The sequence below is a fragment of the Odontesthes bonariensis genome, chromosome 4 (genome assembly GCF_027942865.1).
Source record: "Odontesthes bonariensis isolate fOdoBon6 chromosome 4, fOdoBon6.hap1, whole genome shotgun sequence".
NCBI lineage: Eukaryota > Metazoa > Chordata > Actinopteri > Atheriniformes > Atherinopsidae > Odontesthes > Odontesthes bonariensis.
In genome coordinates this window covers 153,408-172,863 of record NC_134509.1, presented here as the reverse complement: position 1 = coordinate 172,863, position 19,456 = coordinate 153,408, and the positions used below count along the sequence as shown (strand labels likewise).

General features: G+C 52.9%; 1 protein-coding gene across 4 annotated transcripts; it reads right to left on the bottom strand.

Annotated features, from left to right (window-relative positions):
* Positions 1 to 1,404: 1,404 nt before the first annotated feature.
* tmem178a (transmembrane protein 178a) lies at positions 1,405 to 17,682 on the bottom strand. Of its 4 annotated transcripts, none has more exons than XR_012769595.1 (5): positions 17,013 to 17,682; positions 10,765 to 10,878; positions 7,492 to 7,629; positions 2,241 to 5,814; positions 1,405 to 2,190 (listed from the first exon to the last, which is right to left on the bottom strand). XR_012769595.1 is itself a non-coding variant. In XM_075462391.1 (4 exons), the coding sequence occupies exons 1-4, from the start codon at positions 17,599 to 17,601 to the stop codon at positions 5,573 to 5,575; spliced, it is 1,083 nt and encodes a 360-aa protein (XP_075318506.1). In that variant the 5' UTR covers positions 17,602 to 17,682; the 3' UTR covers positions 1,405 to 5,572. The 4 variants fall into 4 exon arrangements, 1 of the variants encoding a protein (XP_075318506.1); XR_012769594.1 differs by having other exon boundaries at positions 1,405 to 2,215; positions 2,266 to 5,814; XR_012769593.1 differs by having other exon boundaries at positions 1,405 to 2,765; positions 2,866 to 5,814.
* Between the last annotated feature and the right edge of the window lie 1,774 nt (positions 17,683 to 19,456).

The window sequence follows — 19,456 nt, the reverse complement described above, 5'->3', positions numbered from 1 at the left end:
TCTGCTTCTCACTCTAAATTTCATTCTGCACGGATACATCAAACAAATCTCTCTCATGTCTGAAATATCTGGCCGATCTGGACAAATTTTATCACAAAACGTAGGCATTTTTGTCCTCTTTCATACAATGTCACACTCATTGACCTCTGCCACACAGATTTATCACAAATTGCCTCTGAGCGCAGAGTGCCGTCCCTCCAACTGATGTTCCCTCCATTATAAATGGCTAAAATCATAAAATCAATGTGTAAAAATGATTTTAAAACTGCCATAAAAAAACGAGCCCCACTTGGTAGCCGAATGAAAATTACACCGCTGGCTTCTGCCGTCCCTTGGGGCGCTCACGGTACAAAAATGATTCGGATACGACATTTACTTTTTGAGCTGTGACCGTTTGTTCGAGAAAGTAGGCGAAAGTCCAAAATAGTCAAATTTAACTAGCCTAAGTCTGTGTCAGTTGGTGCAGCTGCTCGCATGCTAACGAGCTGTCTCCTAGCAACAAGCTTAACAGCCTGCTCAGGGCAGAGACTGCTTATGAGTGCAAAGCCAAGATGGAGCCATTTTGGAGCCATTTTGGAGCCATATTGGGCCTTGCAGATGACTTATCCAAGTACCCACAATGCATTGGGTTAATGCATTGAAAAGCACTTTCAAATTAAGCACTTAAGCATATTTAAAATGGCATAAAAGCTGTATTTTAAACAGGACCTTGATAAAAAATGACATAACTGTGTTCATCAGACCTGTCTTAGGAATTTTGGGTCTCGCAGAGGCCCAAATTTCAATGGGAAAATCGATTGAAAAGCACTTAACGAGCCCCAAAATGCATTTTAAAATGCTAAAAAACCTGTTTTTTAAACAGGACCTTGATAAAAATGATATAGCTGTCTTCTCCATTTTGGGACTGGCAGAAGCGCAGAATGCAATGGGAAAATCGATTGAAAAGCACCTAAATAGCCCCAAAATGCATTGTGACAATGCCATAAAAGCAGTAATTTAAACAGGACCTTGATAAAAATTACATGGCTGTCTACAGCAGACCTGTCTTATGAATTTTGGGTCTTGCAGAGGCCCACAATGCAATGGGAAAATCGATTGAAAAGCACTTCACGAACCAAAAATGCCAAAAACTGCCCTGTTTTGGAGGCCTCATAACTCAGCCATACGACATCACAGAGACCTCATCCATTCTATTATTCATCACTATTATTCTTGTAGTTATTTTACTTTATTTACTTTGTATATTGATCTTATTTGTAAAGCACTTTGAGCTACATTCTGTGTATGAAAGGTGGTGTATAAATAAATTATTATTATTATCATAAACACATCAAACAAGTGGAAATACATGTGAAAACAGGAGATTTAATGTTACAGTTTGGTACTGAGACAGAAAAGAATCCGTTTGTTGATGTTTATTAAGTTTATTTACAGCTGAAGGCCAACAGAAGAATGAGGATATACCATCAGTGTCCAGCAGGGGGCAGCAGAGGCTGCAACAGGAACTCAGAGTCAGCAGGACGGGTGTGGTCTGGGGAGGGGGGTACCAGACCTCCGAGGGTTCTGGGGTTCTACGGGTCAGGGTTTTAAAGGGAAACTGAGATGGAGTCCAGGCTCTGACTGAAGGGTCCAGGGGGGCAGAGGGTTCTCCAGGTGACTGGGCAGGTATGAAGGCATCAGAGGGGCATCAGAGGGGCATCAGAGGCACCCAGAGGAGGACGGGTTCACAGCAGGGTGCTGGACAGATGCTGCTCAGAAGGAGATGATCATTCCTGACAGATTCATTCAGATCCAGGACGAAGGACTCAGCCTGGTTCTGCTACCGAACGTCTTCAGTTGGCGTTCCTCATGAAGCATTGGGCTGTCATGGCGCTGCCGTTCTTAGAAAGCTTCTATGTACACATCAGAATGGCGTGGACCCTGGGGTTTGGGGTCCCAACCTGCCCTGGACTCTGCGGTCCCAACCTGCCCTGGACTCAGGGGTCCCAACCTGCCCTGGACTCTGCGGTCCCAACCTGCCCTGGACTCTGGGGTCCCAACCTGCCCTGGACTCTGCGGTCCCAACCTGCCCTGGACTCTGGGGTCCCAACCTGCCCTGGACTCTGCGGTCCCAACCTGCCCTGGACTCAGGGGTCCCAACCTGCCCTGGACTCTGCGGTCCCAACCTGCCCTGGACTCTGGGGTCCCAACCTGCCCTGGACTCAGGGGTCCCAACCTGCCGTGGACTCAGGGGTCCCAACCTGCCCTGGACTCTGCGGTCCCAACCTGCCCTGGACTCAGGGGTCCCAACCTGCCCTGGACTCTGCGGTCCCAACCTGCCCTGGACTCTGCGGTCCCAACCTGCCCTGGACTCTGGGGTCCCAACCTGCCCTGGACTCTGGGGTCCCAACCTGCCCTGGACTCTGGGGTCCCAACCTGCCCTGGACTCTGGGGTCCCAACCTGCCCTGGACTCAGGGGTCCCAACCTGCCTTGGACTCTGGGGTCCCAACCTGCCGTGGACTCAGGGGTCCCAACCTGCCCTGGACTCTGGGGTCCCAACCTGCCCTGGACTCTGGGGTCCCAACCTGCCCTGGACTCAGGGGTCCCAACCTGCCCTGGACTCTGGGGTCCCAACCTGCCCTGGACTCTGGGGTCCCAACCTGCCCTGGACTCTGCGGTCCCAACCTGCCCTGGACTCTGGGGTCCCAACCTGCCCTGGACTCTGCGGTCCCAACCTGCCCTGGACTCTGGGGTCCCAACCTGCCCTGGACTCAGGGGTCCCAACCTGCCCTGGACTCTGCGGTCCCAACCTGCCCTGGACTCAGGTGTCCCAACCTGCCCTGGACTCTGCGGTCCCAACCTGCCCTGGACTCTGGGGTCCCAACCTGCCCTGGACTCAGGGGTCCCAACCTGCCCTGGACTCTGGGGTCCCAACCTGCCCTGGACTCTGGGGTCCCAACCTGCCCTGGACTCTGCGGTCCCAACCTGCCCTGGACTCTGGGGTCCCAACCTGCCCTGGACTCTGCGGTCCCAACCTGCCCTGGACTCTGCGGTCCCAATCTGCCCTGGACTCTGGGGTCCCAACCTGCCCTGGACTCTGGGGTCCCAAACTGCCCTGGACTCTGGGGTCCCAACCTGCCCTGGACTCTGGGGTTCCAAACTGCCCTGGACTCTGGGGTCCCAACCTGCCGTGGACTCTGGGGTCCCAAACTGCCCTGGACTCTGGGGTCCCAACCTGCCCTGGACTCTGGGGTCCCAACCTGCCGTGGACTCTGGGGTCCCAATCTGCCCTGGACTCAGGGGTCCCAACCTGCCCTGGACTCTGCGGTCCCAACCTGCCTTGGACTCTGCGGTCCCAATCTGCCCTGGACTCTGGGGTCCCAACCTGCCGTGGACTCTGGGGTTCCAACCTGCCCTGGACTCTGGGGTCCCAACCTGCCCTGGACTCTGGGGTCCCAACCTGCCCTGGACTCTGCGGTCCCAACCTGCCGTGGACTCTGGGGTTCCAATCTGCCCTGGACTCTGGGGTTCCCCGGCCCGGTTCGGTCCAGTTTCACAGACTTTGGTTCAGAATACATTCTTACATGAACAAACAGCAGGAAAAGGTTATCTCTGAGTCTGAAACAGTCTGAAATCAGATTTGAAGTAAGTTTTATTCGACACCCTCAGGACTGGATACATCAAAGGAACCAGAGTCTCAACATGCAGAAACTCCTGATCTGAAGGTTCCTGAACAGCATCTCGGAGGATGAAACCGGCCGTGGAGCAGCAGAATCCTCAGGTTTGGGCCATGAGTCCGACCTCAGATCTCACCACCTGCTGACGGACGCCATGTTGGCTGCACAGGTGAAAGGTCAGGGGTCACCTGATCCCTCCGATCAGCTGTCAGCAGGAGATGCTCAGAAACACATTTACAGGTGAACACTTTAAAGTTCTACAGAGTTCAGGACGCAGCCCAGGTGAGCCCAGGTGAGCCCATCAGGTGAGCCCATCAGGTGAGCCCATCAGGTGAGCCCATCAGGTGAGCCCAGGTGAGCCCATCAGGTGAGCCCAGGTGAGCCCATCAGGTGAGCCCATCAGGTGAGCCCAGGTGAGCCCATCAGGTGAGCCAATCAGGTGAGCCCATCAGGTGAGCCCAGGTGAGCCAATCAGGTGAGCCAATCAGGTGAGCCCAGGTGAGCCCATCAGGTGAGCCCATCAGGTGAGCCAATCAGGTAAGCCCAGGTGAGCCCATCAGGTGAGCCCAGGTGAGCCCAGGTGAGCCCATCAGGTGAGCCCAGGTGAGCCCAGGTGAAGAATTCCAGGAGAGCCAATCAGGTGAGCCCATCAGGTGAGCCCAGGTGAGCCCATCAGGTGAGCCAATCAGGTGAGCCCATCAGGTGAGCCCAGGTGAGCCCATCAGGTGAGCCAATCAGGTAAGCCCAGGTGAGCCCATCAGGTGAGCCCAGGTAAGCCAATCAGGTGAGCCAATCAGGTGAGCCAATCAGGTGAGCCCAGGTGAGCCCAGGTGAAGAATTCCAGGAGAGCCAATCAGGTGAGCCCATCAGGTGAGCCCAGGTGAGCCCATCAGGTGAGCCAATCAGGTGAGCCCATCAGGTGAGCCCAGGTGAGCCCATCAGGTGAGCCAATCAGGTAAGCCCAGGTGAGCCCATCAGGTGAGCCCAGGTAAGCCAATCAGGTGAGCCAATCAGGTGAGCCCAGGTGAGCCCATCAGGTGAACCTGGGCAGCAGGTGGATTAGTGAATGCGTTTGATTTAATTTTAAATATGATTGTTTCTGTTTTTTGGCTGTGAGGTCACCTGGCTGTGAGGTCACCTGGCTGTGAGGTCACCTGGGTGTGAGGTCACCTGGCTGTGAGGTCACCTGGCTGTGAGGTCACCTGGCTCTGCTGCACACCTGAGTGGGTCAGCGGGAACTTCACTGAAGATTTACAATGTCACTGGTTTAATGAAACACTGTTCAGGGTTAGACTGGGAAAGTTTGAGTGGGAAAGTTTTGAGTGGGAGAGCTGGACTGGGAGAGCTGGACTGGGAGAGCTGGACTGGGAGAGTTGGACTGGGGGAGCTGGACTGGGGGAGCTGGACTGGGGGACCTGGAATGGGGGAGCTGGAATGGGGGAGCTGGACTGGGAGAGCTGGACTGGGAGAGTTGGACTGGGGGAGCTGGACTGGGGGAGCTGGACTGGGAGAGCTGGACTGGGGGAGCTGGACTGGGAGAGCTGGACTGGGGGAGCTGGACTGGGGGAGCTGGAATGGGAGAGCTGGACTGGGGGAGCTGGACTGGGGGAGCTGGACTGGGGGAGCTGGAATGGGAGAGCTGGACTGGGGGAGCTGGACTGGGGGAGCTGGACTGGGGGAGCTGGACTGGGAGAGCTGGACTGGGGGAGCTGGACTGGGGGAGCTGGTCTTAGTCGGACTCGGCTGATTTGTTTCCACGGTGTGTTTGGACTTGATCAGAAACATCCGAGGGGCACTGAGCTGTACGGTTCCATCTGAGGTCCAGTGTCCTGTTTACAGCAGTCAGACCAGAACCAGGTCTAAAGGAACCTGGTCCAGACCACCGCCCAGGTGCTGTTTGTTTGATGTACTGTCCTCAGACGGAGGACTCGCGGGCGGTTTTGGATCTCAGCGCTCCCGCTCGGCTCAGGAAAGGGAAGGCGGTCCCGAGGCAGCCGGCGGCCACCGTGAGACCCAGACTGGCCCAGGAGCAGCAGATGGACCAGCCGTAGCCGTGATCCACGTCGTCCGGGAGACCGTAGATGAAAGGCGGGTTCCTGGAGAGGTCGTAGGTCACGCTGGCTGCGTATGTGCACAGAGAGATGGTGCAGAAGATCCCTGAGGAGAGACCAGAGACCAGAGACCGGATCATAAAACTGAATCTGGATCATACAACTGAATCTGGATCAAAGACACAGAAACAAACTCAGTTTGCTCAGTTTGTCGGCTTGTTGTTTTAATTCTTCCCGTCACCAGCAGAGGGAGACACACGTCTGCTGATACAGACCAGAGGTCCGTTTCACGTAGCAGGTTTAGTGAAAACTCTGAGTAGGTTAACCCTGAAATGAGGGAAACTCTGAGTTTTCCGTTTCACAGAGGGAGGTAACTCACCCAGAGAAAGAGGGGTAACTCTAGCCTGTTTCACAAAGAGAGGTAACTTAACCTCACGGTCAGTTACCGTAGTAACAGACTCTCTGAACCTAACCTGGTCGGGACCAGGTGTTATTCAGTGAACCTGGAGTTTCTCTCTGTCTCCGCCCTCTTTCAGCCATCTGATTTCCTCATTCATTCAGTCAGCAGAGCGAGTTCTTCTTCTTCTATAAGTCCTTTAGGCACAGCAGGAGGCGACTGTTTCCACCAACATGTCCTTTAGACAATGATCCCGTGGATGAAGGTGCAGCATTACTGCGCAGAGAATTAAATATTCATCGGAGATGGTTATCAGACCGCGCATAGATTTTTGCATTTACAGACAATTATCTTTTTGAGCGGCACCATCAGAATGTGTTGGGACAAAAGAAAAAAAGACATAAAAGACAAATAAATATTTGTATGAATAGGCTTAAAAAAGACATATATAGGCCTATTATATTTTATAAAGGCACTCGTGTCTTGGGGGTGGATTCCCTCAGCCACTGGCCCTCCCGTTAGAGGTGGCGGTGCTGGGCAGCACCCGTTTTACGGGCATCTGCCTTCTTTCTGTTGGCTCAGTAGAAGTCTGTGTTAGTTTAAATAGGCTTAATTATTTAACAGAACATGATATAGATGATGACTCTAAATTGTCCTTAGGAGTGAGTGTGAGTGTGCATGGTTGTTTGTCTCGTTTGTCTCTATGTGGCCCTGCGATGGACTGGCGGCCTGTCCAGGGTGTACCCCGCCTCTTGCCCATTGACCGCTGGGATAGGCTCCAGCCCCCCCGCGACCCGACTGACGGATTCAGCGGTGTAGATAATGGATGGATGGTGTAAAACATGATCAAAATGAGGTACCTCCATGCCGAGGTCTCACCTGTTTGAACAATGTTTTTATATTTCATCTTCAACTGATGCAGAGTGCGCTTCTCCCCCGCGGGATTGCACCTAAATGAAATAAATGAATGGGCTACCATTCAAGCAGTTTCCCTGTAATATTATTGTGATTGCAAAGGACTACATTTAAACTTACACTTTTGCTGCTGCAGCGGTGTTGCACTTATTTCTAAAAACGTGTTGAAACTCGCCGTATGAGCGCATTAAGATTTCCAATTCGAGGTTGGTGAAAAATGTAGCCCCTCCTCTTCCCCGTTGCCATGGTGACTCATCGAATCGGGGCTCCATTGATGCTGGCTTTTTAAAGTTGTGGTGAACGCGCTAAACTCAAGGTGAACCTACTCAGAGTTGATTAAACTCACTCAAATCAGCGTTTCTGGAACCGAAAACTCAGAGTTTTCTATCTCAGAGTAGATCAACTCAGAGATCACGAATAGACTCAGAGTTGGTTGAACCTGCTACGTGAAACGGACCCCAGGTGAGTTACCTGCCATGAGGAAGAGCAGCCCAGAGACGTGTTGGGTCAGACTCTCCTCCCAGAAAAAGCCCACCGACACCACGATGCTCCCACACAGCAGGACGGCGGCCGCCATGCCGAGGAAGCCGGCCGTGATACGCCGCAGATCTGACGAAAGATTTCAGTTTTAATTTATAAAACACCAACATGGATTCAGAGAGAGAAACACAAGTTAATGACAACAATGATGTCACATGGACATGGAGAGGTGCATCATGGGGGCTCCCCCAGCAGGCTGGGCCTATAGCAGCAGAACTATGGTTCCAGAGAGAGGGGCCTGATAACTGAAGGCTCTGCGTCCCAAACTGGCAGCCGGTTCCACAGAGAGGGGCCTGATAACTGAAGGCTCTGCCTCCCAAACTGGCAGCCGGTTCCACAGAGAGGGGCCTGATAACTGAAGGCTCTGCCTCCCAAACTGGCAGCCGGTTCCACAGAGAGGGGCCTGATAACTGAAGGCTCTGCCTCCCAAACTGGCAGCCGGTTCCACAGAGAGGGGCCTGATAACTGAAGGCTCTGCCTCCCAAACTGGCAGCCGGTTCCACAGAGAGGGGCCTGATAACTGAAGGCTCTGCCTCCCAAACTGGCAGCTGGTTCCACAGAGAGGGGCCTGATAACTGAAGGCTCTGCCTCCCAAACTGGCAGCTGGTTCCACAGAGAGGGGCCTGATAACTGAAGGCTCTGCCTCCCAAACTGGCAGCTGGTTCCACAGAGAGGGGCCTGATAACTGAAGGCTCTGGCTCCCAAACTGGCAGCTGGTTCCAAAGAGAGGGGCCTGATAACTGAAGGCTCTGCCTCCCAAACTGGCAGCTGGTTCCACAGAGAGGGGCCTGATAACTGAAGGCTCTGCCTCCCAAACTGGCAGCTGGTTCCACAGAGAGGGGCCTGATAACTGAAGGCTCTGCCTCCTAAACTGGCAGCTGGTTCCACAGAGAGGGGCCTGATATCTGAAGGCTCTGCCTCCCAAACTGGCAGCTGGTTCCACAGAGAGGGGCCTGATATCTGAAGGCTCTGGCTCCCAAACTGGCAAATGGTTCCACAGAGAGGGGCCTGATAACTGAAGGCTCTGCCTCCCAAACTGGCAGCTGGTTCCACAGAGAGGGGCCTGATAACTGAAGGCTCTGCCTCCCAAACTGGCAGCTGGTTCCACAGAGAGGGGCCTGATAACTGAAGGCTCTGCCTCCCAAACTGGCAGCTGGTTCCACAGAGAGGGGCCTGATAACTGAAGGCTCTGCCTCCCAAACTGGCAGCTGGTTCCTCAGAGAGGGGCCTGATAACTGAAGGATCTGCCTCCCAAACTGGCAGCCGGTTCCACAGAGAGGGGCCTGATAACTGAAGGCTCTGGCTCCCAAACTGGCAGCTGGTTCCACAGAGAGGGGCCTGATAACTGAAGGCTCTGCCTCCCAAACTGGCAGCTGGTTCCACAGAGAGGGGCCTGATAACTGAAGGCTCTGCCTCCCAAACTGGCAGCTGGTTCCACAGAGAGGGGCCTGATAACTGAAGGCTCTGGCTCCCAAACTGGCAGCTGGTTCCACAGAGAGGGGCCTGATAACTGAAGGCTCTGCCTCCCAAACTGGCAGCTGGTTCCACAGAGAGGGGCCTGATAACTGAAGGCTCTGCCTCCCAAACTGGCAGCTGGTTCCACAGAGAGGGGCCTGATAACTGAAGGCTCTGCCTCCCAAACTGGCAGCTGGTTCCACAGAGAGGGGCCTGATAACTGAAGGCTCTGCCTCCCAAACTGGCAGCTGGTTCCACAGAGAGGGGCCTGATAACTGAAGGCTCTGCCTCCCAAACTGGCAGCTGGTTCCACAGAGAGGGGCCTGATAACTGAAGGCTCTGCCTCCCAAACTGGCAGCTGGTTCCACAGAGAGGGGCCTGATAACTGAAGGCTCTGCCTCCCAAACTGGCAGCTGGTTCCACAGTAAGGGGCCTGATAACTGAAGGCTCTGGCTCCCAAACTGGCAGCTGGTTCCACAGAGAGGGGCCTGATAGCTGAAGGCTCTGGCTCCCAAACTGGCAGCTGGTTCCACAGAGAGGGGCCTGATAACTGAAGGCTCTGCCTCCCAAACTGGCAGCTGGTTCCACAGAGAGAGGCCTGATAACTGAAGGCTCTGCCTCCCAAACTGGCAGCTGGTTCCACAGAGATGGGCCTGATATCTGAAGGCTCTGCCTCCCAAACTGGCAGCTGGTTCCACAGAGAGGGGCCTGATAACTGAAGGCTCTGCCTCCCAAACTGGCAGCTGGTTCCACAGAGAGGGGCCTGATAACTGAAGGCTCTGCCTCCCAAACTGGCAGCTGGTTCCACAGTAAGGGGCCTGATAACTGAAGGCTCTGCCTCCCAAACTGGCAGCTGGTTCCACAGAGAGGGGCCTGATAACTGAAGGCTCTGCCTCCCAAACTGGCAGCTGGTCCCACAGAGAGGGGCCTGATAACTGAAGGCTCTGCCTCCCAAACTGGCAGCTGGATCCACAGAGAGGGGCCTAATAACTGAAGGCTCTGCCTCCCAAACTGGCAGCTGGATCCACAGAGAGGGGCCTAATAACTGAAGGCTCTGGCTCCCAAACTGGCAGCTGGTTCCACAGAGAGGGGCCTGATAACTGAAGGCTCTGCCTCCCAAACTGGCAGCTGGTTCCACAGAGAGGGGCCTGATAACTGAAGGCTCTGCCTCCCAAACTGGCAGCTGGTTTCACAGAGAGGGGTCTGATAACTGAAGGCTCTGCCTCCCAAACTGGCAGCTGGTTCCACAGAGAGGGGCCTGATAACTGAAGGCTCTGCCTCCCAAACTGGCAGCTGGTTCCACAGAGAGGGGCCCGATAACTGAAGGCTCTGCCTCCCAAACTGGCAGCTGGTTCCACAGAGAGGGGCCTGATAACTGAAGGCTCTGCCTCCCAAACTGGCAGCTGGTCCCACAGAGAGGGGCCTGATAACTGAAGGCTCTGCCTCCCAAACTGGCAGCTGGTTCCACAGAGAGGGGCCTGATAACCTGGTGTGTTTGTTTACCAGTAATGATGTAATAAACAGAGAAACAGATAGAGTGTTGCCATGGTAACCACCTCCTACTGGCCCCCTACTGTCCCTCTGTTACATGACAGGTTTCTATGACAACCAGTGAAGCAGCAAGCAGGGCTGTGAAAGCTGGTTAAGAAGTGCGTGCGTGCGTGCGTGCGTGCGTGCGTGCGTGCGTGCGTGCGTGCGTGCGTGCGTGCGTGCGTGCGTGCGTGCGTGCGTGCGTGCGTGCCTACTCACGCAGCAGGTGCCACTCGTCCTGCTGGATGCTTCTGGTCAGGTTCAGCGGGATGTTCCTCAGCCTGATTGGTTGAGAGAAGTGATATTTCACAGCTGTGCAGCGGTCCGCAATACCTGCAGGGACACACAGGTGAAACCAGGATTAACTAGACCTCTGCACTATCCGGTCCATAAGAACCAGAACCAGGATTAAGGTCAGAACCACAGAGCAGGTTTACGTTTCGGTTCTGAGACTCCCGAAAGAAGCACAACCAGCCAAAAACTGGTCTGAAACTGGTCTGAAAATATAAACATAGTTTGAAACCAGAATAAAATCATATCTGAAACAGCTGAAAACAGGTCTGTAAGTACCAAACTAAATCCAGTCATTTCAATTCAATTCAGTTTATTTATATCGCACCAAATCACAACAAATGTTGTCTCAAGGCCCTCCAATGATTGTCCAATCCAAAAAGTCAGACTGAACCTGATATGGACCCGGTGCTGGTCGGTCAATAACTGGAGAGTTTATGCTGTTATATGCAGGGGCGGTTGGTCCATGAGGGCCACCAAAGGGCCACCAAAGGGCCACCAAAGGGCCACCAAAGGGACACCAAAGGGACACCAAAGGGCCACCAAAGGGCCACCAAAGGGCCACCAAAGGGACACCAAAGGGCCACCAAAGGGCCACCAAAGGGCCACCAAAGGGACACCAAAGGGACACAGGATTATGGTGACACTTCCAGACAGTTTCAGCTGCTCTAACATGGCCGTTCTCCATGAGGTACCGCCCCTTTGGTTCCATTTGGGTCTGAGTCTTGGCTCTGAGACTGAAGTTCTGCTTTCAGAGATCCAGAAAGAACAACTTTAGGGGCTCTGAGACTGAAGTTCTGCTTTCAGAGATCCAGAAAGAACAACTTTAGGGGCTCTGAGACTGAAGTTCTGCTTTCAGAGATCCAGAAAGAACAACTTTAGAGGCTATGAGACTGAAGTTCTGCTTTCAGAGATCCAGAAAGAACAGCTTTAGGGGCTCTGAGACTGAAGTTCTGCTTTCAGAGATCCAGAAAGAACAACTTTAGAGGCTCTGAGACTGAAGTTCTGCTTTCAGAGATCCAGAAAGAACAACTTTAGAGGCTCTGAGACTGAAGTTCTGCTTTCAGAGATCCAGAAAGAACAACTTTAGAGGGTCTGAGACTGAAGTTCTGCTTTCAGAGATCCAGAAAGAACAACTTTAGGGGCTCTGAGACTGAAGTTCTGCTTTCAGAGATCCAGAAAGAACAACTTTAGAGGCTCTGAGACTGAAGTTCTGCTTTCAGAGATCCAGAAAGAACAACTTTAGAGGCTCTGAGACTGAAGTTCTGCTTTCAGAGATCCAGAAAGAACAACTTTAGAGGCTCTGAGACTGAAGTTCTGCTTTCAGAGATCCAGAAAGAACAACTTTAGAGGGTCTGAGACTGAAGTTCTGCTTTCAGAGATCCAGAAAGAACAACTTTAGAGGCTCTGAGACTGAAGTTCTGCTTTCAGAGATCCAGAAAGAACAACTTTAGGGGCTCTGAGACTGAAGTTCTGCTTTCAGAGATCCAGAAAGAACAACTTTAGAGGCTCTGAGACTGAAGTTCTGTTTTCAGAGATCCAGAAAGAACAACTTTAGAGGCTCTGAGACTGAAGTTCTGCTTTCAGAGATCCAGAAAGAACAACTTTAGGGGCTCTGAGACTGAAGTTCTGCTTTCAGAGATCCAGAAAGAACAACTTTAGGGGCTCTGAGACTGAAGTTCTGCTTTCAGAGATCCAAAAAGGAAAATCTGTCATTTTTAGCAGTGTCAGCAGTGGAATTATGGGACCTGCTAAAGCCAAGAAATGGGAAGTTATGTTAATTCCGTGTCACCTGTAGTTCGTAATGTCACCGAAATAAAGAAGAAATGGTTTGATATGAAAATGGCTTAAAAAAAACATCTCGCCAGCGTCTCGGAACACACGCTCTCTTCCAAGAGCCTGACACGCTAAAGCATCCAAAAGCAGAAAGTCAGCCGCTGGTTACGCTTCCCATTGACCTTGTTATATCCAGAGTCAGATTATCAGAAACTCCTATGACAGGTCTGGATCACTGTAAATTCTGTTCGTACCTGAAAGAAAACGTAAAATACGAACAGATTGGTGAATGTTCTCTTAAATCACTCGTACGGACGACTTAAGAACAGATCTGTGCGTACGGACGGTTGTTGCATGAGGCCCAATGTCTTTAATGTAAAATCTTTTTTTTTTTTCAAATTCCTGGTGTTACAAAACAATCTCTCTGGGCTCCGGGAGGGCTCGCCCCAACAAGCTTTCGTCATACGCAACATGAAGGTAGCTAGCGTAGCCACCACGTGCTAGAATGTACGGAGTAACTCAAATGTTTCATTGAAAGAAATCCTCTCAGTCGGCGTAGCAATGAGGATAAATTGGTAAACAAACAATCAGGACCTCCCAGACCACATTTAAAGATAAAACAAATCTATACCGATGGAGTGAAACCGTACAACCGAGGATTTTCACCGAGCCGGTAAGAGCGGGAAACTCGGCTAGCGGGCCGTGAAACAGCCAACGCTTTATTCTTTTTTAATGTAAACAGTCTGCTGGTGTCTTTGGTTAACAACAGAAAGTGGAACTGTTTGTACTGGGAAATCAATGCCAATATTGGGTCTCCGTGTTCAAAGGTATCTGAAGGGAAACTTATTGCCTGCTTTAGTGCTTAAATGTTGTAATGGGAGATGACCAAAACAAGGAGGAGGAGCTTGATTAGGAAACTGGAAACATTTGAAACCTATTTCAGATCCCACTGGTTCTGAGATCTGATGTAAACAACCTGTTTATCTCTGATTGATCAGTTTCTGTCAGATCTGTTACTTCCTGTTGCAGCCATGTCATAATGGCATCATCAACAAGGACCAATGAGGTGTGGGAGGAGAACCGACCCAGAACCAGAGCCGCCAGGTACTGAGCCAGACCTGAGGAACGTGAGGAGGTTCTAAAACCACCGGACCAGAATCCTGGAGCAGCGGAGTTCTGCTCAGACAAACCGTCCTGGTTCTGGATTGGTTTCTGTTCTGAGGACGTTAACAGAACCCTGGGAACTGAACTGAACCATCACAGTGAGATGGAACCGGACCCAACCGGACCCAACCGGACCCAACCGGACCCAACTGGATCCAACCGTCCTGGTTCTGGATTGGTTTCTGTTCTGAGGACGTTAACAGAACCCTGGGAACTGAACTGAACCATCACAGTGAGATGGAACCGGACCCAACCGGACCCAACCGGACCCAACCGGACCCAACCGGATCCAACCATCCTGGTTCTGGATTGGTTTCTGTTCTGAGGACGTTAACAGAACCCTGGGAACTGAACTGAACCATCACAGTGAGATGGAACCGGACCCAACCGGACCCAACCGGACCCAACCGGACCCAACCGGACCCAACCGGACCCAACCGTCCTGGTTTTGGATGGGTTTCTGTTCGGAGGACGTTAACAGAACCCTGGGAACTGAACTGAACCATCACAGTGAGATGGAACCGGACCCAACCGGACCCAACCGGACCCAACCGTCCTGGTTTTGGATGGGTTTCTGTTTGGAGGACGTTAACAGAACCCTGGGAACTGAAGTGAACCATCACAGTGAGATGGAACCGGACCCAACCGGACCCAACCGGACCCAACCGGACCCAACCGGACCCAACCGGACCCAACCGGACCCAACCGTCCTGGTTTTGGATGGGTTTCTCTTCGGAGGACGTTAACAGAACCCTGGGAACTGAACTGAACCATCACAGTGAGATGGAACCGGACCCAACCGGACCCAACCGGACCCAACCGGACCCAACCGGACCCAACCGGACCCAACCGTCCTGGTTTTGGATGGGTTTCTGTTCGGAGGACGTTAACAGAACCCTGGGAACTGAACTGAATCATCACAGTGAGATGGAACCGGACCCAACTGGACCCAACTGGATCCAACTGGACCCAACCGGACCCTACCGGACCCTACCGGACAAACCGGACAAACCGGACCCAACCGGACCCAACCGGACCCTACCGGACAAACCGGACCAACCGGACCCAACTGGATCCAACCGTCCTGGTTCTGGATGGTTTTTTGTTCGGAGGACGTTAACAGAACCCTGGGAACTGAACTGAACCATCACAGTGAGATGGAACCGGACCCAACCGGACCCAACCGGACCCAACCGGACCCAACCGGACCCAACCGGACCCAACCGTCCTGGTTCTGGATGGGTTTCTGTTCAGAGGACGTTAACAGAACCCTGGGAACTGAACTGAACCATCACAGTGAGATGGAACCGGACCCAACCGGACCCAACCGTCCTGGTTCTGGATGGGTTTCTGTTCGGAGGACGTTAACAGAACCCTGGGAACTGAACTGAATCATCACAGTGAGATGGAACCGGACCCAACTGGACCCAACTGGACCCAACTGGACCCAACTGGACCCAACCGGATCCAACCGGACCCAACCGGACCCAACCGGACAAACCGGACCAACCTGACCCAACTGGATCCAACCGTCCTGGTTCTGGATGGGTTTCTGTTCGGAGGACGTTAACAGAACCCTGGGAACTGAACTGAATCATCACAGTGAGATGGAACCGGACCCAACTGGATCCAACCGGACCCAACCGGACCCAACCGGACCCAACCGGACCCAACCGGATCCAACCGGACCCAACTGGATCCAACCGTCCTGGTTCTGGATGGTTTTCTGTTCGGAGGACGTTAACGGAACCCTGGGAACTGAACTGAACCATCACAGTGAGATGGAACTAGACCCAACCGGACCCAACCGGACCCAACCGGACCCAACCGGACCCAACCGTCCTGGTTCTGGATGGGTTTCTGTTCGGAGGACGTTAACAGAACCCTGGGAACTGAACTGAATCATCACAGTGAGATGGAACCGGACCCAACCGGACCCAACCGGACCCAACCGTCCTGGTTCTGGATGGGTTTCTGTTCGGAGGACGTTAACAGAACCCTGGGAACTGAACTGAATCATCACAGTGAGATGGAACCGGACCCAACTGGACCCAACTGGATCCAACCGGATCCAACCGGACCCAACCGGACCCAACCGGACCCAACCGGACCCAACCGGACCCAACCGGACAAACCGGACCAACCTGACCCAACTGGATCCAACCGTCCTGGTTCTGGATGGGTTTCTGTTCAGAGGACGTTAACAGAACCCTGGGAACTGAACTGAATCATCACAGTGAGATGGAACCGGACCCAACCGGACCCAACCGGACCCAACCGGACCCAACCGGACCCAACCGGACCCAACCGGACCCAACCGGATCCAACCGGACCCAAATGGATCCAACCGTCCTGGTTCTGGATGGGTTTCTGTTCGGAGGACGTTAACAGAACCCTGGGAACTGAACTGAATCATCACAGTGATATGGAACCGGACCCAACTGGACCCAACTGGACCCAACTGGATCCAAGCGGATCCAACCGGACCCAACCGGACCCAACCGGACCCAACCGGACCCAACCGGACCCAAATGGATCCAACCGTCCTGGTTCTGGATGGTTTTCTGTTCGTAGGACGTTAACAGAACCCTGGGAACTGAACTGAATCATCACAGTGAGATGGAACCGGACCCAACCGGACCCAACCGGACCCAACTGGATCCAACCGTCCTGGTTCTGGATGGGTTTCTGTTCGGAGGACGTTAACAGAACCCTGGGAACTGAACTGAATCATCACAGTGAGATGGAACCGGACCCAACTGGATCCAACCGGATCCAACCGGACCCAAACGGATCCAACCGGACCTGGTTCTGGTTGATTGAAGCTGCGGTCCAACACGACTCAGGAGGTCCGACTTGGTCTGAGATGGCAGAACCCATTTCTATGATGTCATCGCAGCAGACCAATCAACACACTCTGATTCAATGACGTCATCTCCTGAAAGCGTCAGCTGGCAGGACACCATTTCCCACAAACCATCAGCCCTTCAGCATCCTGCAGTGTTCCAGCTGTGGTGACGTCACGACCCGATGTGACGTGGTCCGCTGTCACACAAACACATAACAATTACGTCACTCACAGGCGCGCGCAGGGAGCCTGGAGTGTCAGCGCGCACACACACGCCCCGCGTGCGCGTGCAGCGCATCATGATCTGCATGTAAATGTTTCCGTGCACGCGCGTATCGATCACGGATCAGTGTGAGGAGTGTGCGCGTGCGTGCGTGCGCGTGCTGACCCCGCTCGATGAGCTTGTCGATGTCCGGGTCCAGGCCCCTGAAGTAGCACTTCCTCCACAGGCCGCAGTGCGTGGAGAACAGCGGGCGGCCGCACTCCGTCTCCAGGATGCCCATCCCCAGGATGGCTCGCCAGTTCTCCAGCAGCTCCTCCTCCCGGCTGCCCACATGCACGGGCTTCAGCAGCGCCACGTCCCGCTGCCGGCCGCCGCCGCCCCCGGTGTCCACCAGCGGCAGGTGGTAGATGGGCATCTCCCGGTTCTTCTGGTCGTTGGACTCGGACCCGTGCCGGTCGCAGTTCTCCTTGTGCCTGCGCGTGTCCGTCTCGTACCAGTGGTCGGTGAAGATGGCGGTGACGAGCAGCAGCAGGGACAGCACGCTGAGCGCGAGGCTGACCGCGGACACCTTCACCGTGAGCGGCCGCGCTCTCTCCATGGCCGGGGCGCGGAGCACCGGGACCTGCACCGGGCCCTGGACCGGGACCTGGACCGGGCCCTGCACCGGGACCTGCACCGGGACCTGCACCGGGCCGACCCCGGTCCCGGAGCCGCCGTTCGCTCCGTCTCCGCAGCTGTTTCCGTTACTGAGCATCTTCTGCTGCCATCCTCGCGCCCGTCAGCTGTTCCTCGTTTGCCCTCGAGAGCGCGTTGTCATGCCTACTGACTGACCGTCAGAGCTGCGTCAAGATGCACGCAGGCAGCGCGGCGGCGAAACCGGAAGTCCTACAAAATAAAACCGGAAACCGGAGAAAATGCTGATTTTAGAATAATAATAATAATTATTATTATTATTATCATCATCATCATCATCATCATCACTTTGGCTGATTTTAGAATTATTATTATTATTATTATTATTATTATTATTATTATTATTATCATCATCATCATCATCACTTTGGCTGATTTTAGAATTATTATTATTATTATTATTATTATTATTATTATTATTATTATTATTATTATTATTATCATCATCATCATCATCATCATCACTTTGGTTGATGTTTAACACCTGTTGGTCAAAGCTGAGTTTAGGAGAGAAAGGTATTCCGACGCTTCCTCAGCGGTCTCCTTTAGGAAACACCGGAGCGTCCTTTAGGAGAGAAAGGAGCTCCGACGCTACCTTTCAAAATAAAAGAGTGGCCTGTGGGACAGAGTAAGAATAGGTGGTGTTCAGCTTCAGGTCGGATCAATAATCTGACCAGTTTCTGATGTCCTCACGTGCTTCTGTGATCAGAGGAGGCAGCTGGCGTTGTCATGGCGATGATATCAGCCAGCGAGCTACTGGGTCTGCGGTGCAGTTTTATTGTGAAATGTAACCGGAAGTGTGCGGTGACATCACAGCAGGTGACATCACAGCAGGTGACATCATGCTCGCCCCTTTCTCAGGATGATGCTCGGTGACTCCAGGTCAAAGTTTTGGTTGTCAGACAGAAATTGAATGATGCTGACGATCAACACACACGTCGCTGTGGTAGGAGTGGAGTTCAGTTGCCATGGTAACAGGCATGTGCAGGAAGAATATTATTATTATTATTATGGTAACTGATGCTGAACCCGTCACCGTGGTAACAGATGGTGAACCCGTCACCGTGGTAACTGATGCTGAACCCGTCACCGTGGTAACTGATGCTGAACCCGTCACCGTGGTAACAGATGCTCCAACTGATGATGTTTCCAATAAAAGGTTCTCAGGGTCTGTTCGTTGGTTCTGATGATCTTCAAACTCCGACTGAAACAGTTCAATGTTGGAGGTTGATGTCTGACTCTGGAACATTCAGAGACTGAAAGTTCTAATTCCAACTTTACCCAGAACACAGTGTCGCTCAGGATGTAATCTGTGACACATCCGAGCCGTCCTGATGCATCAAACCTGATCTGCTCTCCCATCTTTAGCCAGAACTCAGTTCTGAATATGAAAGTAATGAGATCTGCTCCGTAAGTTCAGAGAAACAGCTTCTGATTTACCTGCAGGCAGCACCTGGATCCTCAGGGATCTTTTTCTTTAACAGTTTTTGGAAACTACAGCGATGCAGGAACCAACCAAATGTGCTTAAAGTCTTCCAGCAGCACCGGAGACACTGAAGCCCTCACAGCTGAGTCAGACACTCTAAATGTGCTGGTTCCCCTCAGCCCCCAGCTGGTCCAGGCAGGTGGACTCCGCTCCTGGTTCTGGTCCTGATGGAGGCAGTTTTTCAGCTCAGGACGGTTTGGGTCAGAGTTCTCTCTGTGTCTGTGAATCTGTTGGTTTCTTTACCTCGGCTACTTTTTTAATTGGCTCTGAATGAATTGGCTTGACTTGGACTGTATGTCTCAAGTGTTTTGGGAGGACATTTGTTGTATTTGGTGCTACATAAATAAAACTGAGCTGAGAAAATATTAAAACTCCAGAAACACACAGTCTGAGGAGTGAATGAGCGCGGCGTGCACGAGGTTCTGTGCAC